Consider the following 19,028-nt stretch of genomic DNA (forward strand, 5'->3'; position numbering starts at 1 on the left):
TCAAATACGTTCGACGACTCCCTTAACTTTCATGAGCACGGAGTTAGAGTAATGAAGCAACTTGCACTCGGATCACACTTGAGTGGGGAAAATAGTTCCGGTGTATACCTGCTGTTCCCCGTTGCACTAACCGTCGCCACTTGACTAACGCGAGCCGCGGCCTCGATCGCAGAGACGGATGAGCCGCCAATTCCTTCGACTTGGCTTACCCAACTGACATACGCACCGCTGCGCTCGCTCCCTCCCCCATAAGAGTAAATACGCCATCATCGGAGACAGTGCCTCTTTCGAAGCGAAGAGCGGAGACATTGCGTTGCATATTAATGCCCAATATAAATCCTCACCAGCCGAGTTCAAATAGGTAATCCACTTGACCAACGATCCATGATATTTTCGAGAGAATCCACGGAGGGAACACAGATGGCGTCCAAACGGCGCGAAAGCATATCGACACACATGCTTGGTGAAGTTATCGGACCAAATAATGTATGAACTGCCGAGGTTCCTGGCTAGCTTGGTCACTCTTAAGGGAAGCTTAGACTTTCAGGTAGCTTCGCCGCTGTGTACCCGTACTAACTCTAGTTCTTCCAACTCAACCTACTATCTCACGCCAGTAAGGGGTGGACCTTATATATTTACTCCATAAAAGGTATCGTTAGTCTCTCAGTGCAAAGGCTGAGAGCATTTAGGTTACGATGCATAACCCCAAAAATATGGATACATTTTCCCTCCATAACTAAAAATTATTTCGATTAACGGCCTCGGTGGTAACGTCCTCGTCGGCTAAAACGGAGGCCTTAAGTTCGATCCCCGCCTGAGTACGTTACCACTGACCAGCCCATGCATGTTAGCATTCGTTGAATGCTAATTTTTTCATGAATCTCCGATTTAAAATAGCATGGTGGTGTGAGTGGGGTGATTGGGATAAATAAAGAAGCAAAAAATCAATTGGAATTATTCTCATGACAAAAAATAAGGTTATAATGAGTGCGCTCCAGGTAACACATTTTATGACGGAAATATCACAGAAAAAACTTTCCTTTTTCCAAAATCCACAATTTATGAAAGGCATCATTTTGGATCGAGTGTTAGTTCTCCAACGGAACAATTATTTTATTATTCGTGGAAAAGTATGTATGAAAGCTCAGAAACTAGCATTGTTATTGCTTCTTACCCCGAGAAAACTTGGCACACACGTCTCTCTAGGAAAGTAGAAGGTAAACCTGTACCTCGTTGACATTTAACATAAGTTACGCACTGTAAGCTACGCACATAAACGCAGGAATCTATTTCTCAACTCGTCACTTCAAAGAGTAAACACAAAACTGAAAACGAATCAACCTGTTTCACTCCAAACGTTATAGTTGCTCTGGAGATTTTCTGCGCCACTGTGTTTCCAGTTATGCAAATCACACCCAAGTCATATGGATCTTAATCCTAACTGCCGTAAGTATTAGAGTCTTGTGTCAACTTCATTAAACTAGGCCGGACGGCAAGATAATTTGTTTTGTGAGACTTCTCAGTGATAATATCCGGAGTTTTAAATTCTTTATTCATGCCCATGAGAATTTATGAAAGCACTGTAAAGGAAGTGATAACCAAATACTTATCTTGCCTCGACCTGAAAACCACTAGCAATGATAAAAACTAAAAACCAATCAAGCAAATTACCGGACGTCTCCTGGCGCCTAATATATTCAAACAGAAAATATTCTCAAACTTCGAACACACGACGGAGGCAAATTTTGGGGAGGGAAACTTCTGAAAGCGTTATGCAATTATTAACCCTTAACCCGTGACGTGCAGTCTGAGAGACCTCTTGTGTTTTTAAAATTATGAATATTTTCAAATTGGCTTTTCTTAAGTACCTATCTAAAATCACCGTTAGCTTCAAATGTTTGTATTATAAGAATGTAAAACTATTAAAATTAAACGTTTTCATTATTTAATTCTATAAATTTACAAATTAATTCGATTAGCGGTCTGGAAGACCTCACGTCACGCCTGCAGAATGCGTCAAGAAAAGGAATAAACGAGATAAATTCAATTGCTTCCTATTAGTTAGCCATCTTTCTTTGACATTTAAGGCGTTATTTTGAATATTGGGGAGATATTGACGCTTAAAAACGATAACAAAAATTCAACTGTGTTTGACATCAGTTTTTTGATCCTGTTTTAAATTACTTTTTTCACTGAAAAAGTTGGCTCGTATTGGGAGTGCATTATTTTAAATATATATGTTTTATAATAGTTTTTAAGATAGTGTAACAAATATTTCACATCACTGGTTCAGGGTTAAAAACATCGATGCGCAAGGAGAGCACGTCAAATGTCGTTCACAAATTTGTCGACCTAAATCCAAAGAAACGAGTCTTTAATGTTTTGAATCGATATGAAATTGATAAAACTCCGGAGATATGGTCACTCACCAGAACCGACAAAAAAAGTAATTCTGGGAAAAATTTCTTTGAAACCGGAACTAACTGGTACTTAAAATACCGATAAATAGCTACCAGATTTGCGCTCATGAGCGTATTTACCTTTTGGAAACGCGAGTGCATATGCATCAAAACCCCAGTGGGATACCGAAACGAAGTTCGCAAGATACTACGAGCGAGGTACAGGATGAGCTCCACACAAACGATCATTCATCAGGACAACATGCGCCGTATCATTATGGGTTACCTGTGGGAGAAGGTAGTTTTCTCAGTTCACATAATCCAGCACCTCAACACAAAATACCTAACACACTGCAAGTGCCATCTGCTTTCTAAGTTTGCAGAAGTTACGCAACCTATCTATGGGCGTTTCGAGGAGTTCCTTTGATGAACAGCTCGCGTGGGTAATGATAATTTATGACGCGATATCTCAGAGACATCTACATCTACATCTACATAATACCCCGCAAGCCGCCTAAAAGGCGTGTGGCAGGGGGTGTTAGGACACCAGCCGTTTACAGCTATTAAAAAAAAAAAAAAAGAAAAGTAGTGCTCTAACGAGGTTGGGACAAGCGTTTATTAAAGTCCTTTATTGTTCGGGGGAAAAACGAATTCTTATATCTATCCGTTCGGCTAAAAATCTCTCTTAATTTATCGCTTCTGTCGGACCTGGAAATATAGTGTGGCTCTAAGATTATGTTCTCTGTGTCGCTCTTAAATATATCCATTCTTAATTGTTCAAGCAATCTAAGCCTAGCGCGCAGCCTCCGAGTCTCCAACGGCTCCCAGCCTAATTCGCTTAACATCTGGGTAACACTGTCAGTACGCCCGTAGCGGTTTTTGACGAAACGCGCAGCCTTCCTTTGTATCTTATTCAGCTCGCGGATTAAGTCTTTCTGCACTGGATCCCATACACTCGCTGCATATTCAAGGTGCGGTCGGACGAGAGCGAAATAGCACCTTTCTTTTACTTTCTCATCCGAAAATCTTCCCACAATACGCTTGACGAATCCTAATTTCTTCAGGGCTATGCCGCAAATATTCTTTATATGAGTTCCCCACGTGAGGTTCGAGGTTATCGTAACTCCCAGGTACTTCACTTCGTCTGTTGCCTTTATGTTAATGCCATCCACTGCATAAACATTGTTAGTGTTGGGCGAATTCCGCAAAAAATGTACCGCCATGCATTTGCTCAGATTAAGTTCGAGTCCCCACTCTTGACTCCACAAATGAACGTTGTTTAGGTCAGATGATAGAATTTCATAGTCAGAGTGATCACTAATTTCGCGATAGATGACAGCGTCGTCAGCAAATAAACGTATTTTACTGCTAATGCGGGAGCACAGATCGTTAATGTATATAATGAACAACAGGGGGCCGATTACGCTTCCTTGTGGAACACCTGATGTAACTTTTACAACATCAGAGCTAATTCCGTCAAGAACTACTTTTTGTTTACGATCTCTGAGGAAGTCGCGTATCCAGTTTACAATTGTTTCGTTTAATCCGCATGACTGTAATTTGTATAAAAGTTTGTTGTGAGGTACAGTGTCGAAAGCTTTCTTAAAATCTAGAAATAGTGCGTCAACTTGTCTTTTCGATTCACCAGATTTTATAACGTCGTGAAGAAAGAGCGCGAGCTGTGTTTCGCAGGATCTATTTTTTCGGAATCCGTGCTGACAGTCATGGAGGAAGTTACGTCTGTCCAAGAAAGTCATGATATTACTAACAACGATATGTTCAAGTATCTTGCCTATAATTGATGTTAGGGAAATTGGACGGTAGTTGCCTGGGTCATTTCTGTTTCCCTTTTTGAAAATGGGTGTAACACTTGCAATTTTCCAGTCGGGCGGTAACTTCCCTTCGGAGAGTGACTTCTTGAATATGATCTCTAAGTAAGGCGCGATCTGTGGAGCTAACTCTTTGAGGACATGAAGATACCTCAGCTCCGACAGGGTATTCCTTCTTCCTCCCAGCATGCAATCCGATTATACTGATGCGAAATATGACTGAATCCTCGGTTATCCGAATTCCGGCAGTTGGGATGATTCTTCAATGATATTCCGATACGTTAATAGAAAATATTGGAGGGGCTAAAAAATAATTTTAAGCTCGCCGGAGACGGCGCTAAAAGAGTTAAGCATATCATTTGATATAAGCCCACTGATAGCTATTAAGCTTAATTCCTTTTTCTTCCACCCCATTCTCCTAAGTCCCCGATCAAAAGTCTTAGAATAGTAGCACATTTTCTACCCTATTATACTCTTCGTTCAATCACCAAACTATCCACGATACTACCACATTTACCCACTTGGATATGAAATTTTTTTAAATCGTTTTACTTCTTGACTTAGGACATACCTCGTGCAGCAACAGCAAAGAAGGTCCGAGGTCCAATTCTCTTTCGCTGCTTGTCCAAAAGACACTTAGGTTACAGGAATGAGAACACACACAAAACTCGGAGTTAAATGATGTTACTCATATGATGAAAGTTTTCCCCCCGCAGTATCGTGGAATACCTCTGTTTTAATGAAATCAAAATCTTCGTAAATAACTGTGATGGATTCTCGTAAATGTACATGATAATTTCGAAATAAATCTTCGACTCTTAAGAGATTAATATATATCTGAGAGATGACAAGTAAAGTAGGCCTTGGAGAGCTATTCAGCCATGCGAATTATTAAGTCCATACTCGTATTCATTGCGATTTAGACAATTTTGAAGTTACGCAAGCAAAAGTAGTTTTGGAATTTCTCTGGTCCATGACAAAAATTAGAAAATAATAAATCAGCAATGACGCGACAACACCTAAGGAGTTAAAGGATATGTTTTTAGATTTTTTTGTTATTTTTTCTATGTTATAACCTGTAGGTTACCCCGAAGGAAACCTAGAGATTATATCAAGGATGAACAGCTAGATGTAATAAAAATTTTTTTTGCGTAAAACATCCAATAGTTTAACACGTATCTACAGGTACAGAGCAAAAAAGGGTCGATTTATAAAAAAATCACTTAGAGAAACGCAGATACCTCTCTTTCGGTCCAGAAAAACATTTATTACGGCATTTAAATAAATTTAGTTTACCATACTATTTAAAGGGTAAGCTATATTTCCACCAGATTAATATCATTGTGGGATTTAATTTGTAAATACTTCTCACTTTCCAAACGTCAGTGAATACTTTGCACGATGGTGAGTACTTTATATTTATGCAACATTACAAGCCATATCCTTAACTTACTCTCAGATCTTCTCCACACTGAGATGCCATTTCAGTAGTTTTTGGTAAAAAGTTTTTCCCCCTGCACACGAATCTCCTTCCACGATTATATTTGTTACTATCAGGACATACGGAGTTGCTCAGGAAGGATAGCACCCAGAGAAGTGGGAAACTTGGAATTTGAATAGCGTGATCATATAGGAATTTTATGTTTCCTCTTCGATCTTATCAGGAGGTGTGCCTACCCGGCAGGATGTCCAACCGCAGAAGTTGTATGACGTGGCGTAACAAAAGTTAATGAGAAAACAACGCAAACGACATGTCGGACACTACCGAAAGTAGCACTACGAGGTTTGAGATCATGAGATGAACCTATGTACTAACTTTGGTCGAAATACGTGTAGCCGTATGGAAACGCATAGCGGACAGACAAACGGGCATCCTGTAATATATAATAGATGTAACTTGATCCATGATATGCACATAACGGAAACAATTATTAGAGATTTATATTTCTTGGGGTCAACGAAAATTTATATGGTAAACTGAAACCGTGATGGCATTCCAGTGATCTCGCGAATGTGGATGTACCGAACACTCCCTCTGGATCGAACCAGCGCAGCGTCACACAGCTCAATGGCATGCGAGACGTGCAGCATCCCAGAACATTATGCCAATACTATATGAGAGATCTCTTAAATCATCTGGAATCACATTCCTCGCAACATTAATCGCAGCTGCCAGATCTCTGCACGCATAGTGTCCATAAGCTCCAGAGCTAAATACGTAGGATGTTTTCTTTTCAAATACTTTCAAGATAGAAAAGACCAGGATTTTAACTTAAACTAAAATCAAGTTATAATTAGCGTGGGGCTTGAATTCAATTTCATTTTTCCCAAAGTATCCCTAGGAAAGCTCATTTTTAGATATGTCATCTTGAAAAATAAAAGACTCCTTTCACTTGGGTGAATTTCACATACTTATTAATTAGTAAACGACAACTAAGAAACATGCTGCATGAAAAATATTTGACAGATGTCATGCCCTTGTATTTTACAGGAAGGAGCGGGTTAGATACTGACTAGGCTGAACAAAATAAAAGTCACGCATTGTACAAATTTTCACAAGCATAATTGATGTGCGATATACATGTAAATAATTAATTTTTCACCGTTGTGTTGCTTCGTGTCGTTGCTCATTACATTAACATCAAATGAACACTTTGTGGCCAATGCCAAGGAAAAAGAGAATTTCAGTATTACTATTATTCAAGGGAGTCTTAACGGTGAATAACACATAGGCGGTATTTTGAGTATTTTGAAAGGAGGCATTTACGCACGATATGATGGAATTTATGTTTGTGGTACGCGATCAAGATATGGATATGCGTATCGCGTTGATTCTTATTGATGAAATATGAATCTGCACGAGAGATGGAGCGCTTTTGTTCATGTTTGAACAGTCTAAAATGTAAGTGTATGGTCGCCACCTTAATTGTTTTTTAAAACATTATTATTATTATTAGTATTCTACCGATTAAGGTAGGTTTTCATGGAGTATTCAAGAAGTGAGCTGGGAGCCTCCCTTTCCTTCCAGCACTACCTTCTTTAATTCACTCTAAGGCCTACTCTCTTTCAATCTATCTAAAAATCCTATTCTTTTCCTTCCCCTCCCTCGTTTCCCTAACATTCTACCCTCTAACCCCATTTTCAACATCCCCTCACCGCTAAGCACTAACTCCATCCATACCTTCTGTCTCCTCCGTATCTCATCTAAAAGCTGCCTCTCCTCGCCAACCATATCCAGCACTTCGTCATTCCTTTTCCTCTCCGTCCATTTCACCCTCTCCATTCTTCTCCATACCCACATCTCGAATGCCTCCAATCTTCTCTCGTCTTCTTTCCTCAGTGTCTACGTTTCCGCACCGTAGAGAGCTACACTCCAGATCAAACTCTTCATTAACCTTTTCTTTAAACTCTTACACAACGATCCTCTCAGAAGCTTCTTCCTGTTCATGAATGCCTCCTTCGCTAATGCGATTACTATTTCTAAATTCTCCCCTACATATTACAATGCAATACAATTGCAAGATGAACTATTATCTCAATCCATCGCATCAGTTTTATCAGGTCTGATATGAAAATCAATTTATTCCACCAGACGAAGTACAATATGTAATCAACCAATTTTGTATTAAAATGACTCAAAATGATACATTTGGATGGCGTGAGGTGCACACGTAAAGTACGACTTAAAATCGATAAACAGCATTTCACTGAAATTTAGTAACCTTTGTGATCAAATTGAGTGTGTGGTGGCCCAATGGGTAGAGGGCTTAGATGCTGAGCGAAGGGTCTCAGGTTAAGGTCCACGTGAGGCCTTTCGACACTCCCAAATAAGCAAACGTCTACCTGCGAGTTGGCCTAGGATAATGATCTGGCCACCCCCCACAATGTGTGAAGTTTACATGACTCCGACTTCGGTCCGGATGTGTGCTATCCTCATCAATAACAATACTCCTTCCTGTTGACGTACTTAATCACATTTCCACGGACAGAAAAATTTTAGGTGTGAAATTTATCCGCAATTAGAGGTATTTGATGAATACATATAATTAAGTAGGTACCAGCATTCCGCCTTCTCCAGAGGAATCAAGTTTATTTTTACGAGAATAGTAACATTAGTAGAGAGTAATGGTAAAGCAGATAAAGCCACTAAATAATAATGATGAGCATATGAACGCAGGAAGCGCCTCCATGAAGCGTGAAAAAAAAGGATACTGAGGCACTAAAATGCTTTCGATAAGGAGCTCCGTCATCTCGAGGTTTTAGCTTCATGAGAGAGCGTGCTTCCCACACGCGAGAAGGCAAACAAAAGAGGAGCGATTGCGCACGAGACCTGTTTATCACCACCGCTCCCGGACACGTAAGTACTCACCTATGAGGGAGGGTGTGTGGAGCAAGTAGGCGCCGACGCCGCATTGAAATCGCGGGCCCCAACAGCGTGCCTTCCCACCGAGCGCACTGAGTCATCATCACCCCTGTCCCAAGCGTAACGAAGGCCGACCCCTCCTCCGTTTCTCGGCGGGGGGCCGCGTCACATCGGTGAAGAAAAGCACTCGGCTGTCGGTGTCTTCGAAGAGACTCTCCTTTCGAGCGGCCCACTATTACGAGAATGAAACAAAAGGGTGTCGGTTCAAAAGGATGTTCGTTGGCGGATGTGCGCATGTAAGTGATGAAATGTACAAGAGGTTTTGGCCCCGAGAGAAGTCGCTTTGCTTTCAGGTGATTTGAATGGGTGGAACAGAACATCACTGATTTCAAATTTAAATCAACTGGCAGTGAAACAAGCACATCGAAATGTTTATAAAGGGTAGTGATTGATCATGATAACATGCCAGTTTTATTTAACTGGCTGGCTTAGGTGTTAAAAATTTTCATTACACGCTGTAGCTCTTTTAGCGCTATTTTTCGTGCTTTTAAAATTGTTCCGGTCATGTCTGCCTAGTAAATTTGCTAAGCTATGTTAGTGGTAGGAGTGTTAATTTTAAGTGTGCATTAGGAACACCTACGTTTCATTCAGTCACACCAGTCCAGTGTCTTCTTAGTGATGCATGTATACGTGGTATCACTTATTATTGAAACTTAAAAGCTTAATTAGAAACCAAGATCCATGAAAAAGATAAATGTGAAAAATTTGATACCATACCAAATTATAATACTCACCGCTATCATCTGACGACGCTGGATGGGAAAGTGTTCCTTAGATACGTCGAGAGATATGGAGAGGCTGACACAGTTGAATCCTTTATACCAGTTCAACGCCAAATTAAAATGAACTGTAAAAGACGGCGGAAAAAAAAGTACTTAGTAATTTAAAAATTAGTTTTTAGTCATCAGCTAACTCTTGATAAATAAGGAATATATTAAATTATAAGATTGGTCTCATCCTCAGTAATTTGTGTGAACGCGTAGGAACTCTATGCTGAAATATGCGAAATAAGTATAATATTTCGACGCGCGGGTGTGTTTGTAACAAGTTTCCGTGCCGAAAATTCTTCCCTCAAAGGCGAGTTGTCTACCTATGAAAATAATGCAGACGCCAATTTAGTGCCAGGTCATCTACATGGATATTTTTCAAACAAAATATTTGTGGTAAACTTTGTTTACTTAGTTATTTCATAATTTGGTGTCATAAACTTAAGGAGAGTGATATTCTGATCCGCCTAAGAGATTATTTCGAGAAGTTAGACCTTTTTGAAAAGGCACCATAAACGTTAAATTAACGCATCAATGTATCTTCGCGGCCGTTCTGGTGAGTCAAAGCGAAAAAATCAATTTTCAAACGTCTAACATGCAGCGAAATACAAATTTCACTTTTAAATAAAAAAAATTGTACTCCGTATGAAATGTTTTTAAACTCGACGTTGCAGTGGCGCAGCGAGGGATGGATTTTGGGGGATAAACCCCCCCAGAGCTCAGAGAATTTTTAAAGTTTAATCCATTTTACTTAATTGGACGAATATTATTAATAGAATAATGTAAGGATTATAAAAATATCCCTCAGAAGGCCGTAAAACTTACCATTTTGAACCATTTATCTTAAATTTTTCTGGGGGAGGCCCCCCCCCACCTCCCACTTCCCCTGGTGGGTATTCCAAATCCCGTAACTCCCCAGTATTAGTTGTACCTAAAACCCCCCCTTGCCTCAATTCCTAGCTGCGCCCCTGCGACGTTGAACTTCACCATCCAATGAACCCAACCGAAAACAGGTATTTTTTAACCGTTAGATAACCCAAAGCAAAGTAAAATATATAAGCTCCTAGGTTCTATGAATTTAAAAAAGTATAAATGCATCCGATATATTTTATACAGTTAAATCTACGATTTAAGGTACTCCCGCAACGTTGACAAGCACGAAATTAAAAGAGGATGTCCAAGTAGTTAATTTTTTTCGGTTCCAAGCAAGAGATAGGTATAAGATATGTGAAAAACTAATGCCTACGTATCTATGTATCTTCCTGAGGCATATCATTGTGTCCTCATCAAGGATGCTTGCCAAGAACAGCTAAGGCTAGGTGAGGTAACGGAGATGTAAGCACGCAGTGGAATTGATACGAAAGTTGAGCGTGCGAGTATAGCTCTGATCTCTCGCTGACACTCGATGCGTTGTAACACACGAGATTCTACACAATTCCACAAAATCCCTTATTTTATGCAAAATATTCTGAAATCAAACGCTACTAACATGAATTTTTCGCTGGAAATAAACAGAATGTGATTGGATATAAGGTAGAAATGAGTGATACTCTGGCGAAATAAGAATTATACAATACGACTGTAATGCTCTCGTTCTCAGTAAATTGTGTAAATACGCAGCTATCTCTTGCGGAAGTATGCGACAGACGATTTAATTTTCGACACTTTGGTGCGTACTGAAAAAGGTAAAAAGTTCTGATGATTTGAACGATTTTTAGTGAATTAAGTAGTTTATCATTCTTCACCGGCGTTCGAAGAGAATGTATACTGTTGTGACATTTCAAAATATTTCCGTCTATCCGCGTAAATGTTTGACTTTTCCAAGCTAAAAATGTTGCAATTTTGTAGGAATGTTGAAACAGTATCATTACGAACCCGATACTTTAAAAACAAATAATGTAATGGATAAATACATGAGCATACAAGATATTTTGTTTGGATATGGCATGGTCGTTTTTAAGTACCCTATTTAAACATTCAACATCCTTTCGGCTCGATTTCATCAAAATGCGTGTTTTTCAAAAACAGCGTGAGATTTTGCCGTAGCAAGAAAGACTGATACCATCGCGCACGTTTTTCATGGGTTTAATGCTAGAGGGGGAGGCTAGGACCTTGAGGAAGTGACGTAATGGGACGCAACAGGAGGACGCGACGTCACGTCTGTCGACTTGCAGCATTATAAGAAGCGTGAGGCGAGGGATGCGTGACCATTCTCGTCGAGTGCACGGCCACTCGCCATCCGTCTATGGAGTGCGAGTAGGGCTTCCTTCCCTCGGAGCGTGATCGACACCTGCAGCTGTGCGGAATCGCGAGTGCACGGCGATCGAGGGTCTGGCCCACACCACGCTTCCTCCGAGCCTCTTCTAACTGCAGAAGGGAATTTCTACTGGGAAATAATATACTGCGATTCTTTTTCGCTTCCTACCAGCTAGTGACATAACTAAGTCTCTCGTAGCCTCCTTCCGTAAGGTAGACGAATGCGCCCAAGGTCTGTAAAGAGAATTTAGAAAATAAATTTGACTGCCGTGAAAAAATTTGGCGATATTAGAACCTATGAAAAATAATTTACATAAAATTTCAACTAAATGACACGGCGCTATATAATGTATCTATCAGAAAAAAACTTACATCGCAATTTACATAAACACTATTTTTCGGAACTAAATCAATAAGAAACTGCATTATCTCCAACAAAAGTGAAAATTCTTAAGCAAAGTCGCCACCGTTAACTCTATTGGTAGCGTTTTTACGTCATTTTTATGACAATTTTCTTTTTTGCTAAGATATTATATAATACTCATCATACTTCAGAAAATGTAATTGTACGACTCGCGGTGATCGGTCGACTGCTTCCAGATCCCGTGAGTGGCATGAAAGGTTAGGCAAAAGAATTATGCACGCGAATTAAGGCGCAGCTTAAAAAAGGTTTATTGATTATCTCTCACTCATGTTCAGGCAGCCGTGTCATTCTGCACTCTCCTTTGAAAATTATATCAATGGGAGCTCATATATTTTGCATCAGTGAAGGTCTCTCAACGACTGAGACCAACACAATTTTTCCTCGAGGTGACACTATTGTTCATAACGGACGCCGCTGAATCGCTATGGTACCTATCGCTCAATAGTTTTGGCTTCATTCTTTAACTCATGCCGTTATTTATGACAAAATACAAAGCGTGTTCACAATTTGCTTCAAGGTTACCCGTTATATGCGTAAGTTAGCCACAACTGGACATTTTTTGTCCCCCGGCCATTGTAGATAATATTGGTTTGTCCCGTCCTGAAACCTCTAAAGAAAAGCAAACGTTGTAGGGGTGTGTCCCTAACATTTCACTTCGAGTAAATCCACTGAAATATGAACAGTGAAAACACGAAACGAGTAAGGGTCACCAGAACAAATTGAACTTACGACCTGAGTATTTAGACAGGTAAGAAATGAAAAAAGTATTAATTATGGTCTTAATTCATTATCACGTCCTATAGTGCACGCACACATACATCACTTCAGGACAATTCATTAAAAAATATAATAATCACGTCAATTCCACAAGGTTATTGCGCTACTTGGATCGTACCTATAAAAGCATACATTCCTTTCGAAGAACTGAATTTTCTCACCATGTCCTCAGACTGTCAGCTGATAAAAAATACATAGATCATCTGATAAACGCCATGAAAATCTTCGAACCTACATTCCTCTCATAGAGATCGATGGCTGCCTCGTCGCAATCTCCATCATTCCAATCCATCCTGAAGCATTATTTTTAATTGCGTTTTTTTAGGGGCTATAATGATTCATAAAAATGGGTAACGCCGTAGCACAGATACTAATAGTCACGGGAATTAGTTGCACAAACATTATAAAAAATACTTTGATTCAGGCTAAATTCGCCATATAATTTTAGTCAAATCTCTCTTCCACCAGCCACATTTCATATTTTTCCATACAAGCAATGATCGCAAATCCTAGCTTAAGACAGCTCATAGGCGTATCTAAAATCATAAATGCCATACTGTTTGCAACTGTTCTTAACTGTTTGCGACACGCCCTCTATTATGCTCTACTCTTAAGTCTCGTTTTTAACGTCTAACAATAAGTTGACCGCTATGATAACACAACGATGGCATCTCGCTTCTACTCTAAACATAGAATTGGTCTAAAACTCCACTCAAGATGTACATTTAACAGCAAAGTCATGGGGTAGTTGAGATCCTTCTACCCTATTTTGAGCTACTGAATTTGAATATGTTGTTCGTAACTAAAATTTCGTGACATGCATTGCAAAAATATTTTTAAAAGACTAAAAGTTGTTACATTTTTAGCTTTGTTTATAACTCGGACACTATTAGTTAAGGAATGGGTTTTCAGTCAAAAATGACAGCACATATAATTTCCTGCAAATTTTTTCCTACATTATTTTTTCCTGCGACAAACCATTTAGACCCCAGCGCCATTTTAAAATTAGCGTTTTTTGCCTGCCTCCTCAAAAAAAGGCTCTCCGTAATTAATTGAAAAAGCTAACAATTATAAAGATTTAGTTAAAATGTTTAGTTATATAAGATTATTTAGTTGAAAATACTTCATCACTCTGTGTTTTTAGGCGATGAACCCGAATATAACCTTAGTATTCTTGTATACAAAATGTTAAATATTTAAAAAAAATGCAAATTCAAAGAACTGAAAAAAAAGTTGAAAAATTAATAAACCAGGCTAATTCCAAGAGTTCGAAACGCATTTTTTTCTCTCTCGATAATATATTTGAGTTTTACTTCATGTGTGCCATCTTATCGCCGATTTTTTTAAAAACGTGCAGAAAGTGGGGGATGGCTTTTCGAAGCTAAAATTGCGAAAAATGTTTGTTTTAATAATTAATAGCAGGTAAGAATTTATTAATGAAAACTAAACAAATGAATTTACATTTATTTTTGGAAATTTGTTCGCAATTATGGTTTCAATGACGAGCAATTTCAACCACGCCCTCAATCGATTCGTTCCCTCATTGCATTCACCGTCCACACGTACGTATCGGGCGCATTAGTATATTGCTACAGTACTCCGCAAACAACACGCTTTAAAAACGAGCTGACGCGTGACCCCATTCGAAAAAATTTTGGCCACTGTCCCTTCAGCAAGGTCGACTGGAGTATCAATATTTGGGCCACGACACGGGTCGCTGTATAAACACATGGGATTAAGCGCTAGGTCGCCGGCGACTCTGACTGCCTTCACGATCCGCGATTCTCGGAGCGCGGGAGAGAGGAGGGGGTGGGGGGGAAGAATTCACTTTCTCCCAAAGCTCGATCGGCGCCCTTAGGCCCCCCTTCCTCCCTCACCACCCCTCAACCCCATCCCACCCTTGTCTCCTTATTACCCCTCCGAACACCACCAACCCCTTCCGGCCAAACCACCTGCTGCTCCCGTCATAGCTCACACACTCGCTCTCATACTAGTGTGCAGTATCTCCCGCGACACTCAAGAGGAAAGAGAGAGAGACAAAAAACCGCAAAGGAGACTTGCTTCATAAAAAAACGATATCTCTTTTTCTCTCTCCTCCCCCGGCAGGAGGCGGCGGCGCAGACGGACAGTCGCGACGCGCCGACCGTCGCGCAAGGAGCAACGCCGCGAGGATGAACTCTTCGCAGATGTCTGTGACGGGGAGCAGGGCCGAGTTCATCACGGAGGACTACCCTAGCATCAAGTACGGCCGGGGCGGCGGGTGCTTCGTGAGCCACGCCAAGGGCTCGCTATTCCTCCTGCTGGCCATCGCCGCCGCGGCCATCACCGGCGTCCTCGTCTATTACTACGCGCCCTGCCCAAGGGACCAGGCGGAGTTCGTCTCCTCGCTCTCCCTCGAGGACCAGGTGAGTGCTATAACAGCTACCAGACGGTCCCGGCTCGAATTTCTGCGATCGCAACGTTTCCTTACAGTGTAGGTCAAGGTCCTTGATAGGGTGCCATGTCGTTGCGTTGGTGTGACAAGGTTATAACTGCAACCACGCTGATCTCGAGAGAAATAATGTTGACCCCTTGCAGTTGTTTGAAGTATTATTTGGTGAAATACACAACTAAGTGAAATTTGGAGTTATAATATTTATTTGTTCTCTTTTATCACCTTTCTAAGTGCAGATAAATTTAGTTTTTCATATCGAGAATGCATTAATTTCTTGTTTTCCTCAATGAAGTCGTCATCGACCAAAATTTCCGTTAGAAGAGTCAAACTGGAGCATGGATATGAAAAAACCTCTTGGTACAACAGAGATGGGGTTGAAGTGGTAGCTAACGTATTATTTGCATATCTAGAAGGCTCGGGTTCAAATACGGCGACGGATCTAAAAGCCAGCAACTGCTATTTCAGTGGAATCACGATCCTTTCTCGACTGCTATGTGGAAAAACCTCCCAGAGTAGCGGAGACAGGGATTGTATGATAGCTAATGTGCTGGCCTCGGGTTCACATTCCAGCGGTGGGGGAGATCATTCATAGGAAGCCCTGCTTGGGTGATATGTGTACAGTGCTGTGATGGAACACTTCAAGTCTATTGCTCGGTCCGCCATACGGGATTCTAACCCCTGGGCTCTTTTCATTACGAAGGCGCACAGAGTTTTTCTCCTCCCTTATCTCACAGCGTAAATGTGCTCAACTGTAGATCATATCCTGGATATACTAACCCCAATGCTTATTCTTTTCCAAGCCTCGTTCAGTCTTAAGGTGAGAGTAAACACACTGTGGATTTTGAGGCTAATCCAGTCAGGGTGCGCACACCCACCATAGCCCCTTTTCTCCTAAGTTATCCTCAATCTGCAATTTACACCTAATTCGGTCACTTACTAGTGATTTTCACTAGAACCACCAGCTTGCCCGCCTATCCGTAAAGAAAAACCTAGATTAGGGCTCTCTTGTAATAATGCTCTCGTGTGAATTAATTGTTGATTATTCAGATGTGATAAAAATGCAATGGAGAAGTCTCCCAAAAGAAAAAATTTGGCCTTCGATTCAACCGCGGTAGTTACCATGGTTTTTCTAATTAAAAATCCAGTATCAACTAAGTACCTACTCTGTTCGTAGAATGATTTTTGCACGCCGCAATTTGCATGGATTGCGTTATGTGAACCCCTTCGATCCTTTTCGAACGATTAGGTCGTTGACGCACTTCTCTATCATTCCTCATACCGACTTTTTTTGTCGAAACAATGATAATAGTTAAATATCCATCGATCTTAGAGGAGCAAATAGTCAGTAATAAACTAGACCTCAGTCCTTGGAACTTCTAACAATAATAATGTTCTACAGATTTTCTATTCGTGAAAATTCCGAATGGCAAGACCTTTGGCCGTTGGGTATATTAAATGAAAATACTTTAGACACAGTCCTAAATACCCGGTAATAAGTAAAATGTCCGCAAGAAAGATGCTGACTTAAAAATTCCTGGTGCAGAACTCCAGATACAAGATGGAAACCCGAAGGTCTCTGCTTTCACTCTCTCTCCGGGATCTGTGTATTATCCACGAGCATTATTGTTTTGAAGGTAAGTAATGGATAGTTTTTAGCAAACGCAATCTCAGCATCTTGACTTCGTCCTCTAGAGCGTCGTAGTAACACAATATTCTGATTCGGTAAAGGAACAACAAAGATCTTAGCAATTCCATCCAACTACTAAATCATTTCAAATACAATTACCCAAAACAAGGTGAATACGAACGTAATGATTCGAAAACCACACCTTCACCTTGCATTAACGTTCCCGCCCGCATACACACCCTCATGATCGTCCTCCAATCACTGGTCGCCTTAGGCATGAATCGCTACCGCAGAGAGCAAATAAATGCACACGAGAGGTTGTATAACATTCTTGGGAATTGACGGACGAAACATTCAAACTCAAGCATTCTGGTGGCAAACAATATAAGGTCTCATCGATGGACTTCGATCGTGCCCAAAAGAATAACTTCTTAGGTATTGAGGTCACTGTGACTTGAGATCACTAGCAGCTGATTCAGAATTAAATTTTAATGCAATAGAGAATCTTTTTAGCCCTGAAAAACTAATATTTGTTTTCAAGTACTGCACACCAAGGTAGTGTCTAAACTTATATTAAATTATCGTAATCATTAATATATTATAAATTATCTTTAATCCAATGTTATTCCTCAAATAATACTAGAAGACAAACTTTCCCTATACAATGCACTTATTTCACTCGAGAACATATTTTAAACTGTTAAACGATCGGAATATCTATATTTTTATTTCTTAGAATTTTACAACAAGCACGAATTCGGAAATAATCTTATAAACAAATTCCTGGAATGTACTTCCTCACTCATATCACTTTCGGATTTTTTCCCCTTCTCATAACCAAGGGTATTTATTCTCACAGAGGTATTTATAGCATTAGGAGTCGGAGCAAGTTTTTCGCCAGAATTGTGTGAGGCGGGTCGATAAATGTGTTACATCAGCAAGGCGGTTTTAATTCGTCGGATGTTGCGAAAGACGCCGCCAAGCGCTACTATCGAGCGATCTAAATGCAGAAAGCTCTCTGAAGTCTTATATAGAGTTGAAGTTAGCCCGGAGGGGAGTCAATTTCCTGGAGAAACCTTACGAGTGATATGAAATGCGAGGAAGTCTGCTTCATAACAATAGAAAGCGAATTTCAAATCTTCCAAGTAATTCCAGGCCGAAATGTTTTATGTGACCGTGAAATTAGCCGTGACATCATCACCCACCTACAATTTATTCCCTTCCTCTATTCTCATTGTTGTCAATTACAGGATTTGTTGAACACAGGTAAAATGAACTTTTTGCTGAGAGATGTCATGAAACAACGCATCTAATGATCAACGAATATATCGTATTGTCCACAAACTTTATTAACAGTGTACCACACGTGTTATTGTGTTACAATTGAAACACGTGCAGTACACCGTAATCAAATTTGTGGGCAATACAGTCTATTCATTGATTATTTATAGAACACGTTTTCTATGGCTTAGCATGTGAAACGAATTTCGACATCAAATTCATCTCCTCGGCGTCGAATTAATGCTTTGGCAAAGGGTTTCAACATCGTTGATGACGTATCATGCGGGTTGTTCACGCAGTGAAGTACGCAGAAGTATCTAGGCCAGACTTAATGAATGCCCTGGCATGTAGCCAGGCTTATTTTTCAAGGGGGACTCCCACGATGAAAATTCTTTTGTGACGGAAGAGGACAAAGTACGCCAAACCAATGACCAAAATTGGACTAACGTTGTAGCATGGAAAAAAATTTAAATGCAAAATAAATATTTTTCTGTCCACTAGAGAATGAAATAATTGCTCGATAAAATGCTTTTTTAAGTGATTTAAATGTGTACCCTAAATTTTCGTATAATATCTTGCATATGAGTTCCAATTAAATTGGTAAGAATATTATATTCTACAACATAATTACAATATCAACTTAACGATTCCAGTTGAAAATTTTGGGGGTATCATGGTGCAAGGCAATGAAGAAATCGATGCAATCCTCAAACAAGGATTTACGATCTCGACCTACTTTCAACTAAATGGAACACTTTTAAAATAGTGCAGTAAATTTTAAAGGAAGAGATGGAAAACAATTGAAATGGTA

The 19,028-nt window shown here is 40.0% G+C and overlaps 1 protein-coding gene across 1 annotated transcript in view; it reads left to right on the forward strand.

Moving 5' to 3' along the window:
- LOC124161339 (aminopeptidase N-like) overlaps positions 1-19,028 on the forward strand; it is a 73,944-nt gene that overhangs the window by 18,809 nt on the left and 36,107 nt on the right. Inside the window, exon 2 of the mRNA XM_046537656.1 lies at positions 14,982-15,280. Within this exon, the coding sequence (XP_046393612.1) occupies positions 15,047-15,280 (234 nt within the window). The 5' untranslated portion in view covers positions 14,982-15,046. The remainder of the gene's footprint in view (positions 1-14,981; positions 15,281-19,028) is intronic.

This window comes from Ischnura elegans, chromosome 1, assembly GCF_921293095.1.
Source record: "Ischnura elegans chromosome 1, ioIscEleg1.1, whole genome shotgun sequence".
Classification (NCBI taxonomy): domain Eukaryota; kingdom Metazoa; phylum Arthropoda; class Insecta; order Odonata; family Coenagrionidae; genus Ischnura; species Ischnura elegans.